At 39.6% G+C, this 18160-nt stretch overlaps 1 protein-coding gene and 2 pseudogenes across 1 annotated transcript; all 3 read left to right on the top strand.

Annotated features, from left to right (window-relative positions):
• The first annotated feature begins 1973 nt into the window (after positions 1–1973).
• Positions 1974–3034, top strand: LOC127093877 (probable sugar phosphate/phosphate translocator At3g17430; annotated as a pseudogene).
• Positions 3035–5112: 2078 nt separating this feature from the next.
• Positions 5113–6162, top strand: LOC127094367 (microtubule-associated protein RP/EB family member 1C-like; annotated as a pseudogene).
• An 8460-nt stretch (positions 6163–14622) lies between these two features.
• On the top strand, positions 14623–15948 carry LOC127094363 (uncharacterized). Its single transcript, XM_051033203.1, has 3 exons — positions 14623–15018; positions 15178–15651; positions 15715–15948. Exons 1-3 carry the CDS (start codon positions 14623–14625, stop codon positions 15946–15948), a joined length of 1104 nt encoding a protein of 367 aa, XP_050889160.1.
• Positions 15949–18160: the final 2212 nt, after the last annotated feature.

Here is an 18160-nt window from a genome sequence, read left to right as displayed (position 1 = left end):
ATGATAATTCTTTTACATCTGTGAGAGATAGTGGCATACTTGTTGATCCGTATCCAAGTTGGACCCTTTCTCATGATGATGCAAAGTTCTCATACTTGTCGGTGACTAGTTGAGTATTCTCCTTAAAATGACAAATTATCTTTTATATAAAATACAAATCAAAACAAATCCCTTTGTTATTTTTACCACAAACTACGAGACTTTGATCCTCCATTGCACTTTGTTGGTACGTAGGCATGAGACTTCAAAGTCTTGGCAAACATAAAATTAAAGAAAAATATTTCTTTTCCCATCCCTCCAATCTTTTACATATAACACCCTTTTCAAACTAAAATGTACATATTTTCAAAGAGGTTCCCATTGAGTACCATGGATGTTTAGGGTGCTAATATTTTCCCTTTGCATAACTAACCCCAGACCATTGTTCTCTTTTTATTAGTTTTTTTTAAAACTTCTTTGGGTTTTGTTCATACTTTTTCCCCTTTCCTTTGGAAACAATAAAAGCACGGTGGTGACTCTTGATTTGCGAGTTAAAGTATTCAATAACTTAATCTCGAAAAAAATCCCGCTACAGAAAAGTGGCGAATCTACTGGTGAGTAGTCCCTAGTGGGTTAAGCTCATCTTTGTTTTTGTGTATATATTATGTTTGTCGTTGTTTGTTATTGTTTGTTTTATCTGGTTCTTGGTGATCTTTGTGTTGTGAGATAAGTCCTATACCCGGACTTGAGAACTCTTATGATAGGAGGGAGGTATTGTCATGTTTGGCTTACGTGGAGTTAATCCTAAATAAGCCGACTTGAGATCTCTGGTTCAGTGGAGGCCCCTTTGGGATTATTGATGTCACACGAGTAGTCGTGGTTGGCATTAATTTTTCCGACCTGGTGTCATACCCCGATTTTGGTCCTGAATTTTTTATGTTTTTATTTTTGTTTAGCATGCTTGGCCTGACTTTACTTTGGTTTTATATGAGGATTGGTCTTGGTCCAAAGTCATGGTATTGTTCATGTGATTGTTAATGCACATATGGTCTTGGTCATCCAAACAACCAACCTTCTTGTGTCACAAGCCAATTGTCAATCATGCCACTTGATTCATGAATATCGCTTTAAAATCCTAATCTTATACCATCATTTCATGGTCTTGTTAACACATACTACCAGTCAAGTCATGTTCTTTTCAAAGTCAAACATTCAACTCATAAAATAAACCATTTGTAAAACAAATTTCAAACCATTTCAATTCATTTCACATCCATCACATTTGATTCTACATAAAAAAAAGGGGGGGTACAAGTCTTGACAATTTTGACCAATTGTTGACTTTGGTCAACAGTTGACTTTCTGGTCAACATTGACCGAAGTCACCCAAAACCCAAAAGCCCTAATTTTTGCCACAATCATCAATCATTCGTCCATTTACAAGAAAAATGCAAATAAATTTGAATTTTAACCAATTGTTGACTTTGGTCAACAATTGACTTTTTGGTCAACTTTGACCAAAGTCAACCCTATGCCATTGGTCATCCCTAATCACTAAATGGCTGGCCATAACTCTCATTCCATTATCCATGTCCCTGTTATCTTTGGCTTAACCACTTGTGCTTGGCTTCTTCACTTTAATGTCAACATGGTCACACCTTGAACCTTTGGAATCTTGCTTTGCCAATTAACTTCCATCATGCTGCATTTGCCCTGTTATACCAACCTGCTGCAACGCCTAACCTGCACAGACCAAAGTCATAACCAACATTAAGGTCAATCCATGAAGTGTTGCTAATATGCCATGACCTAAAACCATAAGTGTTGTCAATGGCCAAGCATAAACCTGCTGTGAGCATGAGCCAGCGGGACCCAATTCAAAGGTTTTAACCAAACTTCTCACTCTAAGATCACGGGAAGAACGATGGATTCTCATGATAATCATTCAGCTAGAGTTCATCAAACTACAACCTGCAAAACAACAGCACCCCATCACACTTACTATGATTCATATGGGTTTGTTTTCTGGAGCTGTTGCGTTTTTACTTGTTCGGTTTTTTTTAAGGTTGTATCGCCGGTTAAAATGTCATTTGAAATATATGCAACTTGTGTGATACCAATAAGTGCCTTCTTTGTATCAAGTCTCTGGTTTGGTAACACGCCATATTTGCATATTTCTGTGGCTTTCATCCGGATGCTTAAAGCTCTGATGCCAGTTGCAACTTTCCTTGTGGCTGTTTTATGTGGCATTGACAAAGCAAGGTCACAGGCATCTTTGCAGAAGCTTTTTGACTCATCTTAACACAAGTCCTTTTACAGAAGAAGGGCTTGAGTTTAAATCCCATCACAAGCTTATATTACATAGCTCCATGCAGTTTTGGGTTTCTCTTTGTGCCTTGGTACCTTTTGGAAAAGCCCATGATTGAAGTTTCACAGATTCAGTTCAATTTTTGGATCTTCTTTTCAAATGCTCTTTGTGCTCTAGCCTTGAACTTTTCCATCTTCTTAGTGATTGGTAGAACCGGTGCTGTAACCATCCGGGTTGCCGGTGTGCTTAAAGACTGGATATTAATAGCCCTTTCAACATTTATTTTTTCCAGAGTCTACAATAATTGGACTGAATATAATTGGCTATGGCATTGCACTATGTGGAGTTGTGATGTACAATTACATGAAGGTCAGGGATGTCCGAGCCTCTCAATTAACCGCTGAAAGTCTTCCCGATCGAATCTCTAAGGACTGGAAACTTGAGAAGAAGTCGTCTGATATTTACGTGCCAGATAATGGCAGCAACAATGAAGGAAGCAGTGGTGGCAATGGTTCTGCCTCTGAAACGAATATTGATGAAGAAACACCACTAATTTCTTCATCCAGGTTGTCTCATATTGGCCGTACGCAGCTAACCAGTCATGCAACAGGGAAATGATAATTCAAATTTAGGGTTCATTTTATGTCTTCCCCTTTTTGAAAGAGAACAGGAAATAGGAAACTGAGTCAAAATGCACCATATTCCTCTCATTCGTTTTAGATGATATGTATCCTATGCTTTATAATGAAATCATAATTATTCAAAAAGAACAGCAGTCATGCAGTTAGCAAAAATGACGATAATGTGGTTTTGAGTGGTGTCGGTATCTCAAATGAAGTACCTAGACCATCATCTGAGAAGATTATCTCTGATAAACCAGAGACACCAAACATTGCAGCACATGGTGGTGACATAGCAGAAAGTCTTCTGAATGGCTTGGTTTATGCCTCTAAGATGCCTTCAAAAGGAACCAATGACACAATTGCTAGTTCTGTTGGGGAGATTGAAAATGGATTTGAATCCAAGACCACAGCGGTTCTAAATCGTAGTCCACGAATGAAGTTGTTTAAACATGCCGGGTCTTTAAACTACAAAAGGATGCTTCCGATTTTCTTGGAAGCTATGAAGTCTAAATCCTGTGCTTCAAATAATGATCATCACCCAAAAGTTCAGAAGCTTTTGGATCATACTCCAGCTGCTCCAATTTCAGATTCAAACTTGTTAGTAAATCTGATAAGTGCTTCAAGTGACCGTGTTCCTATGGATGATACACGTGATTCTGGTGCTCAGAAAGAAACAGAGTTGCAAGCTTGTGATTTAAATAATGATAGTTCAAGCCCAAGATCTCAACTACCAGATAAACAGATCCTATCAAATGGACTTCACACCCTACAAATTTTAGTTGCCATGCAAGGCTTATCTTTACTTAAAGTTGGTGGAAGGATGGTTTATTCAACCTGCTCAATGAATCCTATTGAAAATGAAGCTGTTGTTGCAGAGATTTTGCGGAGGTGCAAAGGTTCTGTTGAACTTGTTGATGTCTCCAGTGAGCTTCCCCAACTTATTCGTCGGCTAGGTCTGAAGAGATGGAAGGTGCGTGACAAGGGCAAGTCCTTGGTTTCCTGCAAAGAGGTTGACAAGGTTCGTAGAAGTGCAGTTCTGCCCAGCATGTTTCCAAATGGCGGAAACTATCGAGATATTAACTGTAACTGTAATTGTGATGTTAATGGACATCCTGAAGATGGTGTTCAAGTAGAGGAGAATCCTGCGATACATGAGTTTACTGAGATAGTTTCTGATTTCCCACTAGAGCTATGCATGCGTTTATTGCCCCATGATCAGAACTCTGGAGCCTTCTTTATAGCTGTGTTGCGTGGATTAAACTTTGAGTGCTTTAGTGATGAAGTCTATGCGTGCATTAAGGAAAATAGTTTGTCTTCATTGCCGAAAATGATACAAGCTTTTGTCGATGTTTATGGACATTCATTGCCTGAGGGTTTTATGTCATGACAGGATGTCTACAAGTATTACATCCCGAGTTCGCCGAGTGCTTTGGAGGCTAAAGCAACAACTGACTTTAGTAGTAGACCTCCTGAATGCATTCAAGATTTTAAGTAAGCTTGAGCAGAGCTATGATTCTTGCCGAAAGTATATCAGACTTTTGAGCCAGTCTGTTGCTTTGACGATCAAGAAGCAGTACCTCACTATGATATGAAGGAATTCTCATTGGAGGAAAATTCAGGAGATGACAGATACATGGCCTTACGTTTGGTGCTTGGATCATCCGTGTATGCTGTGTCGGCAATGTTTTCCTACTATGCCGCTGTTTTTATGCAGGTGTTTTTTGTTGAGCTTATTTGTTGAAGTTAAAATATGGAAATGATAGGGCTGCAATATGAGTACTGCATCATGCTATTGTTGATGTGTTGTTTATAACCGTATGCGAGTCGCCGTACAAGTTTTAGCAACAAAGAGCATTCGGTTCCTTCATAGCCATTAACGATAGAAGACAAGAAGACCATGTATGGGCCAAGTAAGGACTCCACCATTGGCAGCGGAATAGCAGTTGCTCCGTCGACGACCAATGATTCCACTTGTGAAAGCTTTTCATGTTCGTGTGGCAGTATATACTGAATGGTCTGCTTGTGGTGCTTAGAAATATTAACCCCTTGATCTTCAAGCTTCCGCAATGATTCTGATGAAAGTTCCCTGTCAAATTTCCTAAGAGGGTGTTGGTGCGGTTAAACTTGGTTGTCTACAGATTTGCAATAGTTCAACATGAACAAAGATGTCTCACACCAGCCTCTACGCATCCAAACCCATTAATGTCTACAACTGCAGCAGGAAATTCAGCAGCGGCTTCTGCCAAGACAGGAAGAGGAATCCTTCCTATCGGTGGAGAAGTTGAAGCGGGCGTTGATGTGGAAAGCAAACCTAATAATAAAATTCCCGGCTTTCTCCCCCTTTCCGAGCTTCCTTCGATGGTGTTGGACTTGGACAACAACAATTTCAGTGGAAAGATTCCTTCTAGTTTGTGGAACTCATCAACTCTGACGGAGTTTTCCACCGCAAATAACCACTTGGAGGGTTCACTTTTGTGGAGATTGGGAGTGCTGTAATTCTACAAAGGCTTGTTCTTAGCAATAACCGTCTCAAAGGTACTATCCCGAAGGAAATCGGAAGTCTTCAAAGTCTTTCAGTTTTTAATCTGAATGGAAACATGCTTGAAGGAAACATTCCAATGGAGCTCGGTGATTGTGTTCCACTCACTACATTGGACCGTTGGATAACCTGGAGTTCATACAATGGATGAAACGATACTGCGATTCCGTCAATTCTGGACAGGACAATTAGAATCCTTCTGAGAGGAGAGAAGTATGCAAAGGATTAAGAGAAGTGAGTAAAACACCTGCACACTCTCAACCCTCAACTAAGGGTGGTTCCACTGCTGCACACAGGCCTCAATCTTTCCATGCTCAAAGAAATGATGAGTCTACTGCTAACCACTGCTGCTGCCTTAAGAATGCTGTTGTAACCCCTGCTTATGATCAACAGGCGTAACAGATAACAAAATTGAAATTATCCATTGATAGCCTTGAGAAGGAACGTGATTTTTACTTTACGAAGTTGAGGGACATTGAGATTCTTGGTCAGATTTCTGGAGTAGAAAACTCGCCGTTTTTTTTGAAGCAACCCCAAAGATATTGTATGCTACTGATGACAATAGAACTGGGCTGGCAGAAGCTCAAGCTATACTCGTTGCTGGCCTACAGGAAGCCGATACATTGAGTTCCATTACTGAGGTTTCTGAAGAGAAGAGCAGTCCTAGTGGTTATCTCAACAATCCTGCTGAAGAGAGAAGCAAATATAGATAATGTCGATAAAGAAATGTCTCTTTTAAAGTCTGTTGATGATGAGTGGGGTCCTGTGAGAAGTCTCAATTGGTTTGCTACTCATGGGACTTCAATGATTCGTACAAACTCATTAGTTAGCGGGGATAATAAGGGTGCTGCTGCCCGATTTATGGAAGACTGGTTTGAGCGAAAAGTTTATGTGAGAAAAGTTTCCCCTGGATTTGAAGATGACAGCTTACCTCGAAGGATTTCAAACATAATTCCCAGTCTTAATCACCATGAGTTACTCGAACTGGCTGCCTTATTCCAATCTCCACTTGGTAGACCGGTAACCAAGACACCAAGTGAATCTACACTTATTAGAGACTTATCATTGGCAATCAAGCAAAAGGATAATTTACTGATAACAGGACCGAGTGGAATTGAAAAAAAACTTCTTTGTTAAGAGCTTGGCAAAGGAGATGGTGTGTCTTCTTTTGAATTTATTGGAAGTAGTGTTGTCAAATGCTTGCTAAAACAGTGTGTTTAGCAGATGAGAATTCAAAATGGATTGTTCCACGACTACTATTTCTTGATAGCTATTTCACTTGTGAAGATAAGTCCAACTGGACCAGGCAAAGTGGAGCCAAAATGAATGTTATAAGGTCCCTTCTGCTGCCAAGCTGTGATTTCATTACTACTTGGAATTGCAGAAAGTTATTAGTGTCCAAGAAGAAGCAAGTCTCAGTGTTTGTTAGATGAACTTCAACTATCAGAACTCGTGTTATCACACTCGGTCAAAAGTGAACAAGCTTGGAATCATAGAGATCAAAGATGAATTATCATGCATGGAATCACCGATGCCAGTTAATCTCATACATGACTAAAGAACAAGTGCTATCTGTATATGATTCACTAAATTATGATGAGGTCCTGGTTGAAGTATCCACTCCATCCTCTATGATTATGCTTCACAATTTTCCTATAGAAACTGTTGTTGGATCTCATCTTCAAGCTGCGGTGACAATGAAAACAGCAAATGGTGCCTTTTTATATAGATGTGATGCCTTCAATTCGTTGATAAAGTAGAAAGCCGAAAGTGAGTCTTTTGTAATTGTCAATGCATCTCAGGAGTTATCATACTCAGAAACAGTGCCAAATAGTCAGGTTCATCCATTAGATGATGGTTTTCCCTGTTCTTGGACATACATACATGCTTCTAATACTGGTCAAGCTTTAAACCATGCCATACTTTCTAAGGAGCATCACCAATTCAGTAATAGTCCTGTTGTCTTAAAAGCTTCTTTACGCATTGCGGCATATCTACCCTTTATCGTAAGCCAGGCAGGTGATGGAAACCACTTTGGTGGTTATTGGTTTGATTTGGCTCAAGCCGAAAATAATAAGAAATGGCATAACTTGGAGGAACTATATCTTGCCCCTGGGACAAATTTAGACTTATTACTTGTTGGTGGACCTGAACCATGAACAACATTGTTATGTCTGCAGTTGGACTTATTTATTGTTATGCTGAATGCTTGGCTCTGCATGGAAAAGATTCAGGAGTTCACAGTGTAGCACCTGTTGTTGAGTTACTCAAGAAGCTTCTTTTTTCGTCCGGTGAAGCTGTTCAGACTGCTAGCAGTTTAGCCATACCTTCGAGATTGCTTCAGGTCCATTTTCCAAAACAAACATTGTTAGCTGCAGATGATGGTGTTGAGAGTGTAGTTCCAGTTCCTGGCTCAGCTGACACAGGTGCTAGAAATAACCAAGTCATGGTTGAAGAAGACACTATCGCTTCATCTGTTCAATATTGTTGTGATGTTTGTTCTACTGTACCTATATTTAGGCGAAGGTGGCATTGCATTATTTATCCTGATTTTGATTTGTGGGAGGCTTGCTTTGAAGTACTAGATACAGACCGACTTCCTCCACCACACTCTAGAGATCATCCTATGACAGCAGTTCCAATTGAAGTGTACTCAATGAGAGATGGCAATGAATTTCACCTCACACCGGATGACATAAGTAGCACATTCAAGGTTGCAAAATTTGAAGACATGCCAAGACCAAAACCGTGTCAAACTTCCACAACAACACACATAAAATCAGTTCAATTCCCAAAAAGTGAAAGCACATATTTCACTCAAGTGAGTTTACAGTGGTTGAAACCTTTCTTACCAACAGTAAAATTTTCAAAATGAAGAGAATTGGGGGAGGGACCACCAACTGGGGATGAGGGCAAAACTTCCCACTTCCATACGAGCAGCTCCACCACTCTGAAAGAACACAGCAGAGAGAAGTCATTATCAGTCATATATAAGAGAGAGGCTGCTGTTCACTAAAGGGAGAGAGCTGGAAAAACCCTAATTCCTGAAAGGAGCCGCTACTATTCACTAAGAGAAAAAGGAGCTGACGGCAAGGAGGAAAGAAAACCATAGTTGCTTTTGGTGGTGAGGAGCGGAAGATCAAAAACCGATTCAGACGAAACCTCACCGACATCCGTCCGTCAATCTCGCCGCAACCGGTTAGTTCTCTTTTCGAGCTTCTATTTCCATTTCTCTGTTTTAGATTCCTTAAAGCTTCCTTTTGTTTGGTTATATTTTTTATGTTCAAATGAAAAGAAAAATGATCGTAAGATGAACATGTTTACAAGAAGCTGCATCTGCTACTCTTATTTTTGTTATTTAATGATATTCAGCGCCTGTTTATTATTTATAGTAATGCAGGCAACATTTTGATAACAAAAATAATCCTAGCCTAATGGTAGAAGCGTTGGTTCCTAAATCTCAGGTCCAGGGTTCGATCCTGGATTTTAGCATTTTTTTTGCTTTTTAAGATACTTTTCATTTCCTACTAGTTATTATTATTATTACCATTTTTTTTAATTATTTTTGAACCTTTTGCATTTTTATTATTTTTAAAAAACACTTGTTGATTTTAATGTTAAACATCGATTTTAATTTATGGATTCAACGATTTCCATGTTGTTCATCCATGATTATTTTTATCGATATATTGATAGTATTTCGCCGCGTTTCGATTAATCGCATATGACATTTCAATTATTGCCAACATGCGCAAACCGGCTTTGAGCACATTATTTAGGTTTTATGTGTCCCTCAATTTCCATCCGTACAAATCCCGATTTTACCTTTTTTCGATTTAATTTTTAAGTGTGTTGTAGATATGATTTGTTGTGTTATTTTCTTCACATGGCTTACTCTTGGGCCTTCTTACAATGAGACAGTTCTCTTGCACTTACACTCATACATTTGCATTATTTTTTATTTGGGCCCGATTTAATTATTCTAATACTTTGAATCCCCATTTGACAAAATGTACCCCACTCCCCTCGATGTGTAATAATTTTACTGTTATTTCTTTATTGCTTGACTATTTAGTTAGCTACTAACACAAGAATAAAATCAACAATTTCAAAATATCAAAAAATAAGACTCGATCCAACGTCGAGTATTTTCTCAATAAACAAATCAATCCATTTCCTCCTTCCCATTCTATTCCATTTCTTTCAAAAAACTTCATCAATGCTTGATCCAATGTCAAGCCATTTTTCATAATCAAAAATAAAAAAAAACTTAATTCATAGTCAAGACTTTTCAATAAAGATGGAAGTGGAACGTGGTGTATACCACGCACTCCTGAGACTAGGATTCGAGATGTATATCTCGCCAATCCTAGCTTTCTCCATCATCCAATTTACCCACTTTGCTTTATCAAAACACTCATTCAGATCTTTCTCAAACATCCATCAACACTTGATTTAGGTCAAGTCATTTTCACAACAAAAAAACTCAAAATACCTAATTCTTATTTAACACTTTTTCAATAAAGGTGGAAATGGAACATGGTGTATACCATGCACTCCTGAGGTTAAGATTCGAGACGTATGCCTCGCCAATCTTAACTCTCGCCATCGCCTAAAATTGTCAATGCGGTTTCTCCAAACCTTTTCTCAATCAAATTCAAAACACTTAATTCTCTATTAAACACTTTTGCAAATAAAGATGGAAATGGAACATGGTGTATACCATGCACTCCTGAGGCTAGGATTCGAGATGTATATCTCGCCAATCCTAATTCTCGCCATCACTCAAAGCACATCCAACCAATCAAAATCTTTTTCTCGCCGCCGTGCGACCAATAAAAAAACCTTTTCTGAATGTAGATTTGTAAATCCTAACACCTAAGTACATATTGCATGACAACTCTAGGGCAAAGCTTCCCCATTTCTTTTAGACCTTCCGTGCGTCTCCGATCTTGTGGCATGTAATCCATCCTATTGCAAAGAGGTAACTGCCTAAGACTCGATTCAGCGAGCTGCGACACCTACTGCTAGGACGCGAATACATCGCCCACTCTCCTTTGACACAACTGGTGTCCTCCTTTGTAAGTCCATGTTCAAATGGCAACCCCCTATGTAGGGGAACTACATCGCCCTGATCCTTGTTCCAGACGAGGTATGTAGGCAGGTGGTCGTGCGAGACCACTCCGGGCACCCTTTTTTTCTTTTTGTGTGTGTTTGTCTGACAGTTGCTAGGCTCGAGTTCCCGACTCCTTAGCGATTTGTTGTTTGTTTGTGCTTGTTGTGTGCTTGGAAGCTGACGTAAGTCCATCGAGTGGCGTTCGGGTTCCAGTGTGAGTTTTGTTGGGTTCGGATGCTGATGTAAGTCCAGTGATTGGCAGTCGGGCTCCACGTTTGCCCTTTTGTATGTGTTTTGGTTCGGATGTTGATGTAAGTCCAGTGATTGGCAGTCGGGCTCCATGTTTGCCACCTTTTTGTGTGTAGGTGTCTTGTTTTGTTTCCCCTATGTAGCCGAACTACGACAACTCTGATTCTCATGTTTAGATGAGATACGTAGGCACAAGATGCGATGTCTTGCCGAGTTTGACTAACAACTAACAACTAATCCTTGTTTGCTTTCGCCCTCGTTGCGATCCTTTCTCTCGCCCTCGTTGCGATCGAGACCTTCCCTTTCTCTTGCCCTAGTTGCAATCGAGACCCTTGTTCCCGTAGTTAAGTTGAACTACGTCTTGCTCTGATTCTCATTCCCGATGAGATACGTAGGCATAAGACGCGATGTCTTAGCGAGCACATTTATCCTTAACCCTTAGGTACCCGAGCTACGAAGACTCTGATTCTCATATTCAGATGAGATACGTATGCAGTGGATGCGACATCCGTGCGAGTCATTTTCTTTGACCCCTTTCTTTTAGTAAATAGTACATTAGATAAACCTACACCCTTTAGACAAGAAACAACAAGAGTGGATCCCGTAGAGTACTACGGATGCGTAGGGGTGCTAATACCTTCCCTTCGCATAATCGACTCCCGAACCCAAGATTTGGTTGCGAGACCTTGTCTTTTCCTTTCCTTTCTCTAGGTTTACTTCGAGCGTTTCCTTTCCCTCCTTTGGGATAAATAACGCACGGTGGCGACTCTTCTGTCATTTCCTTCTCGCCGGTTGTTTTTTCGCACACCGTATTTTTCGGGTTGCGACACCTGGGAGCCCGAGAAGATGGGGACCTTAGAACCCTTAACCCATCTTGGCCTTTTTAGGACGTAGTGGAGTGGCTATTCAGGTGTAGACTTGAATTAGTTGTTACGTGATACTACACTCAGACGAGGTTCTCTTGAGAATATTATTGGTTGACGATTAGTCATTAAAGCCGTTAATATGCAAAAGATGGAATGATGACTTTGGGAAATTTTTTGAACCTAGTTCTATAGGTGATTATACCCTTAGTACATACAATGTGGGTTGGTTCTTACCCTTGGCTCCATGCTCGTGACTCCAAACCTTTGAACCTTGTTTATGTGATCTTGTTTGTGGTTGTTGAATCATGCACTCATGGCATTCATAAATGTTTTTACTCATTTTTCAAGGAACTTAGAGACTCTTATTGCAAACATCGCAGATACTTTCACCCTGGATATTGGAAGGAGTAACACTCGGAAATACAGTTTCAGATGTCCCGATCTCATGGAATTAAGGAAGCTAGCATCTTTTGTAGATGATCCTAAGGGTTTCAGAGACCGTTTTGGAGGGCTTTTATTTGTAATATCTACTGATGTTGAGGATGGTATTCTCTGTACTTTGGTTCAGTTCTATGGTCCTGTTTACCGGTGTTTCACTTTTCCTGATTATAAGTTGGTACCTACCATGGAGGAGTATGCTTATCTTTTGGGTATACCAGCTTCTAATAGATTTCCTTTTAGTGGGGCGGAAGGAATTCTTGAATCTTGAGTTATTGCCGAAGCTATTCACCTAAGAAAATCTGACATAGATGCCAACCTCACTGTCAAAGAAGGTATTCGAGGGCTGGCTTCAAAGTTTCTGAGTGAGAAAGCTTTTTATTTTGCCAACGCCGGTAGCATGGTGGCCTTTGAAGCTATCCTTGCCATACTCATCTGTGGTTTGGTCTTGTTTCCTAACATTAATTATTTTGTTGATGTTAATGCTATGAGGATCTTCTTGATCAGGAATCTAATTTCGACTTTGCTCGGTGACACTTATTTCTCCATTCACCATAGCACTTCAAAAAGGGATGGAACTATTGTTTGTTGTATGCCCTTACTGTACAAGAGGTTTATTTCGTACTTGCCGCAGTCTTCTGTCTTCACAGAAAACAAGGATTGTTTAAGGTGGTCTGAAAGACTCATGTCTCCCACCAATGATGACATTACTTGATACTCTTCTATTTATGACAATGTAAATATTATTGATAGTTTTGGGGAGTTCTCTAATGTGTCTCTTCTTTGTACACAAGGAGGAATCAACTACAATCCGACTTTGGCAAGACGACAACTTGGGTTCACTATGAAGAACAAACCTAATAACACTATGTTAGAGGGTTTATTTTTCTAAGAAGGGAAAGACACTCAAGGGTTGAAAGATAAGATGGGGCGTGCTTGGCACAATATTCATAGGAAAGGAAAATGTGAGCTTGTACTGAGGAATTGTGTAGCTTTGGAGCCTTACACTAGTTGGGTGAAGAAGAGAGCAAAGGAATTCAAAATGTCGTATGCTTATGAAAGACATATGTCCTTAGTAATGGTCAAATCTCCCACCATTAAAGGCATAGAGGAGTTGCAATAGGATTTGGATAGAATGAAGGAAGAGAGGGGTGGTGGGAAGACAAATTTCACACCTCACACCTTGAGAAAGCAGAATTGCAAAAACAGGTAAGGGAAAAGGAAAACTTGATAGAATTGCTCGAGCAACATGCTGTGAAGAGATCTAGAGGCCAAGAGGATTTATTTTACTCTAATAGTTCATCATCTAATCATCTTCCCACTTTCAAGGTTTGGAAAGGCATTGTAGACCAGCTCATGATAGATACGGATGCTATGAAAAGCATCTACTAGAGAGAGATCAAAAGACTTTGCAAGAAGATTCATCTTGGAGTTGGGTCGTCATCGGACATGATTCTATAGATCTAGCTTCTCTCCATTTATGATAATTGAAATTGTATTTCTGATTGTAATCCCTTATATTATTAATAAAATGAGATTCTTAGTACACTGAAATGTGTTGTTATTATGTTTGCAACTTATGTCTTAAAAGTTCCTTGGAAAATAAAAACAATGGCATTTACATTTGTATATCATGCATCATGTTGCATCTTTGTCTTGCTTTGAGCAAGTCCGCTAGGGGCCTTATTTCTTTCTTGGTCTTTATCAAGACAAGTTGTCTCATCGGTGCAATACTCAAGCTAATTAGTTGAAAAAGACGGACCGCCTAGAGTAAGAGAATCGTGAACTTCATGAAGAGGTGACAACTTTGAGGGAAGGTTATGAGAGGCTTACTTCTATGATGGAAGCTTTGGCGACTGCTCAGAATCAGCCTCTACCTCCTCCTCAGACTCCGCTTCAGAGGACCGTGATTTATGAGATATTCTCTACGCCCATCTATGTGGCTCCCGTTAGTGCTCTACAACACCATGTGCCTTATGGTTTCCCTTGGGGAATGCCTCCCAACTTTGGGGTACAAAACTGAAGTTCCAATGGCTCAACCTGTGATGTCAGTACCACCTCCTGTGGTTCATGTTGTTCTTTATGTCGAAGAACCTGTTTTTCATGCTGACGAAAGCGAGATTGTTGGTGTTTATGAAAGAATGGACGAGTTCTAAGATCATTTCCAAGCAATGCAGAAAGAGATTCAGGCTTTGAGGGTGAAAGATCTGTTTGGGAAGAATGCTCATGATTTGTGTTTGGTTCCTAATGTGAAGATTCCGCACAAGTTCAAGGTTTCGGATTTTGAAAAGTACAAAGGTAACTCCTGTCCTCTAAGTCATCTGGTGATGTACGCTCATAATATGTCAACTAATACTGGCAACCATCAATTGCTGATCCACTACTTTCAAGACGGTCTGACTGGTGCTGCTCTAAAATGGTATATGGGGCTCGACAGTACTTAGATTCGAACATTCAATGACATAGGTGAGGCTTTTGTTCGCCAGTATAAATATAATATCGACATGGGACTGGATAGGGATCAACTCCGTGCTATGTCCCACAAAGATAAAGAAACCTTCAAGGAGTACGTTCAGAGGTGGTGTGAAATCACTGCACAGGTTAGTCCTCTATTGAAGGAAAAGGAAATGACAAAGTTGTTTTTGAAGACGTTGAGTCCGTTATATTACAAAGGGATGGTTGCAAGTGCACCTAGTTACTTTACTGAAATGGTGAATATGGGGTTGAGATTAGAAGAGGGTGTTCGTGAAAGATGGTTGAAAGAAGGCAGTTCATTTGATGGGTCCAAAAGATATGGGAATGGGCTACCCAAGAAGAAAGAACACGATGCAACCGCTATATCACAAGAGAGACATAGAAGGCTTCCGAGGAACAGTCAACGTCATCAGCATGTGGCATGTGTAACACTAGTTATTAATTCTGATCCAATTGTGCAAGCAACACCAAGATATCAACCATGTTTCCAACAATGCACAAATCAATAGAATTGTGCCCAGAGGCCTCTACAATTTGACCCAATTTGAATGACATAGAAAGAGTTGTTTCCTACTTTAATTCAGAAGAATTTGGTGCAAACAAGAACTCCACCGACTGTTCCGAAAGAGCTTCTGTGGTGGTATAAAGCTGACCAACATTGTGGATTCCACCAAGGAGCACCTGGCCATGATATTGAGAATTGTTTCTCTTTGAAGGATGAGGTAAGAAGGTTAATGCAAAGTGGTATCTTGTCATTTGAAGATTCCAATCCCAATGTACAAGTTAATTCGCTGCCCAAACATGGTAATGCAACTATGAATATGGTCGAAGGATGTCCTGGAAAGTACCGAGTTTTCAACGTCAATCTGATCAAAAGATCCTTGGTTGAAATGCAAGCTACTTTATGTGAATTGACCTATTATGAGCATGACCGTGCTTCTTGTCAAGTTTGTTCCGGAGATCCCCGAGGATGTGTTGTAGTGAAAAGAGACTTGCAAGAGATGTTAGATCAGAAACTTATTCAAGTTATGAGGGATAGAAATGAAGATGAGCATGAGGTGAACGTCATAGTTCCACATTTTAATCTCCCATAACCGGTTGTGATTGCATATGATGGTCAGAAGACTGTTGTTTCTCTGTTGGTTATTCGTTTGGTCAGTCCTACGCCTTACGAATCTGATAAAGCTGTGCCTTACAAGTATAATGCTACTATGGTAGAATACGTAAAAGAAGTGCCTATTCTTACTTTTCCATCCGTTGTGAACATTGTCGATGTAAGTGGTGTGACCCGAAGTGGTCGGATATCTGTTGCTGCAGCTCCTAAGAGAACTAAAGATGTGGTGATAGAGAAATAAAGCTTAGAGAAAACTACTATTGTACAAACCGGCCAATCCAGTATTGTGAATCATAATGTTGATCAAGATGAGGTGCTGAAATTGATCAAGAAGAGTGATTTCAATGTGGTGGACCAATTGTTACACACTCCGTCCAAGATATTCGTATTATCTTTACTGTTGAGTTCAGAAGCACATCGAGAAGCTTTACAAAAGGTCCTAGATAAAGCCTATGTGGACCATGATGTGACAATTGATCAATTTGATGGCATTATGGCCAATATTACCCACATGTAACAATTTGAGTTTCAGTGATGAAGACCTGCCCGAGCAGGGGAGGAATCACAATTTGGCCTAGCATATCTCTATGAATTATCAAGAAGACGCCATGTCCAATATGATGGTGGATACTGGATCATTTTTGAATGTTCTGCCTAAGTCAACACTATCTAAACTTGCTTACCAAGCTGCTCTGATGAGATTCAGTGGGGTTGTTGTGAAGGCCTTCGATGGCTCGAGGAAGACTATTATTGGGGAGATTGATCTCCCGATAAATATAGGTTCATTCTTATTTTAGATCACTTTTCAAGTGATGGATATTCATCCCGTCTACAGTTGTTTCTTAGGATGTCTGTGGATTCATGAGGATTGGGCAGTTACATCAACTTTACACCAGAAGCTAAAGTTTGTGAAGAATGGGAAGTTAGTGATCATGGGTGGCGAGCAAGCCATGTTGATGAGTCATCTCTCTTCATTTTCATACATTGATGTCGACGAAGTTGGGGGGACGTTGTTTCAAGCCATTTCTATTGATAATATTGTTGTTAAGAAGACTGGTGAATCCATGTCATCCTTGAAAGATGCCTAATTTGTGTGGAGAATGGTTAATCTGCTAAGTGGGGAAAAGTTGTTGAGCTTGTCGAGAAAAAGAACAAAGCTGGTTTGGGTTTTTAACCTGGTGCAACCCGAAGAGATTTAAAGCAAATTTAAGAAGTATTTCACAATGCTAGCTTTATTCATTCTAAAGATCAATCTGCTGCGACAATTTTAGAAGATAATGAAGAGGCAAAAGTGCGAAACTTTGTGACACGTGGATCGGTGTGCCAGAATTGGATTGCTGTTGATGTTCCTTTTGTTATTCACTTGTCGAACTAATATGTTTGTTTTTGTTATTTTCAAAATCCTTTCAGTATGCCCAAGGTGAAAGTGAATCTATGTGGGCTTTATTTCAAATTTCATTATCATTAATAAAATGTTATTTCGTTTATCCATATTATGTTTTTCTTTTTTGCTTATTCTAGAAAAATGGTAACATAAAACACAAGATAATAATCACTTATATATCTACATCACAATGAGCGTTTATTTGTTCATATCCTAAAATCAAGCATAAAATCATTGTGTAGATTAATTATTAAACCCATTGAAAATAATGACCCTATACCCTCTCCCAACTTTGAATTTATTGTGTTCGAAATGGAAGAAGAGGATGATGAATAAATTCCTGAAGGGATTTCTCGGTTGCTTGAGCACGAAGAGAAGACCATTCAGCCTCATAAAGAGTTGTTGGAAGTGATTACTCTGAGTTCCGAAGATAACAAGAAAGAAGTTAAGATTGGGGTACTGCTTTGTCCAGATGTTAAGAAGAGGATGGTAAAGCTTATTAGAGATTATGTGGATGTGTTTTCTTGGTCTTATCAAGATATTCCAGGTCTTGATACCTATATCATGGAGCATCGATTGCTGTTGAAGCTAGAGTGTCCGCCAGTTAAGTAGAAGTTGAGAAGAACTCACCCCGACATGGTTGTCAAGATTAAAAAAGAAGTTTAAAAGCAAATTGATGACGGGTTCCTTGCTACTGATGAGTATCCTCCGTGGGTGGATAACATTGTACCCGTTCCAAAGAAAGATGGTAAAGTTCGAATGTGTGTTGATTATAGAGACTTGAACAAAGCTAGTCCAAAAGATGATTTTCCTCTGCCACACATCGATATGTTGATAGATAATACAACTAAGTTCAATGTCATCTCCCCTATAGATGGATTCTCCGGTTATAATCAGATCAAGATGGCACCTGAAGACATGGAAAAACAACATTTATTACACCTTGGGGAACATCTTCTATAGAGTGATGCTTTCCGGTTTAAAGAATGCTGGTGCAACATACCAAAGAGCCATGGCTACTCTTTTCCATGAAATGATGCACAAAGAGATAGAAGTCTATATTGATGAT

Source organism: Lathyrus oleraceus, chromosome 6, assembly GCF_024323335.1.
Source record: "Lathyrus oleraceus cultivar Zhongwan6 chromosome 6, CAAS_Psat_ZW6_1.0, whole genome shotgun sequence".
Lineage (NCBI taxonomy): Eukaryota > Viridiplantae > Streptophyta > Magnoliopsida > Fabales > Fabaceae > Lathyrus > Lathyrus oleraceus.
This window is presented reverse-complemented; position numbering and strand designations above follow the sequence as displayed.

Bases quoted from the DNA above. Each gene is read 5' to 3' on its own strand.
- LOC127094363 (XM_051033203.1), top strand. From the start codon at position 14,623: ATGGGACTGGATAGGGATCAACTCCGTGCTATGTCCCACAAAGATAAA. The intron at 15,019-15,177 runs GTAACACTAGTT...ACTTTAATTCAG, and splicing joins GTCATCAGCATGTGGCATGT to AAGAATTTGGTGCAAACAAG. The intron at 15,652-15,714 runs GTGAACGTCATA...TATGATGGTCAG, and splicing joins GAAATGAAGATGAGCATGAG to AAGACTGTTGTTTCTCTGTT.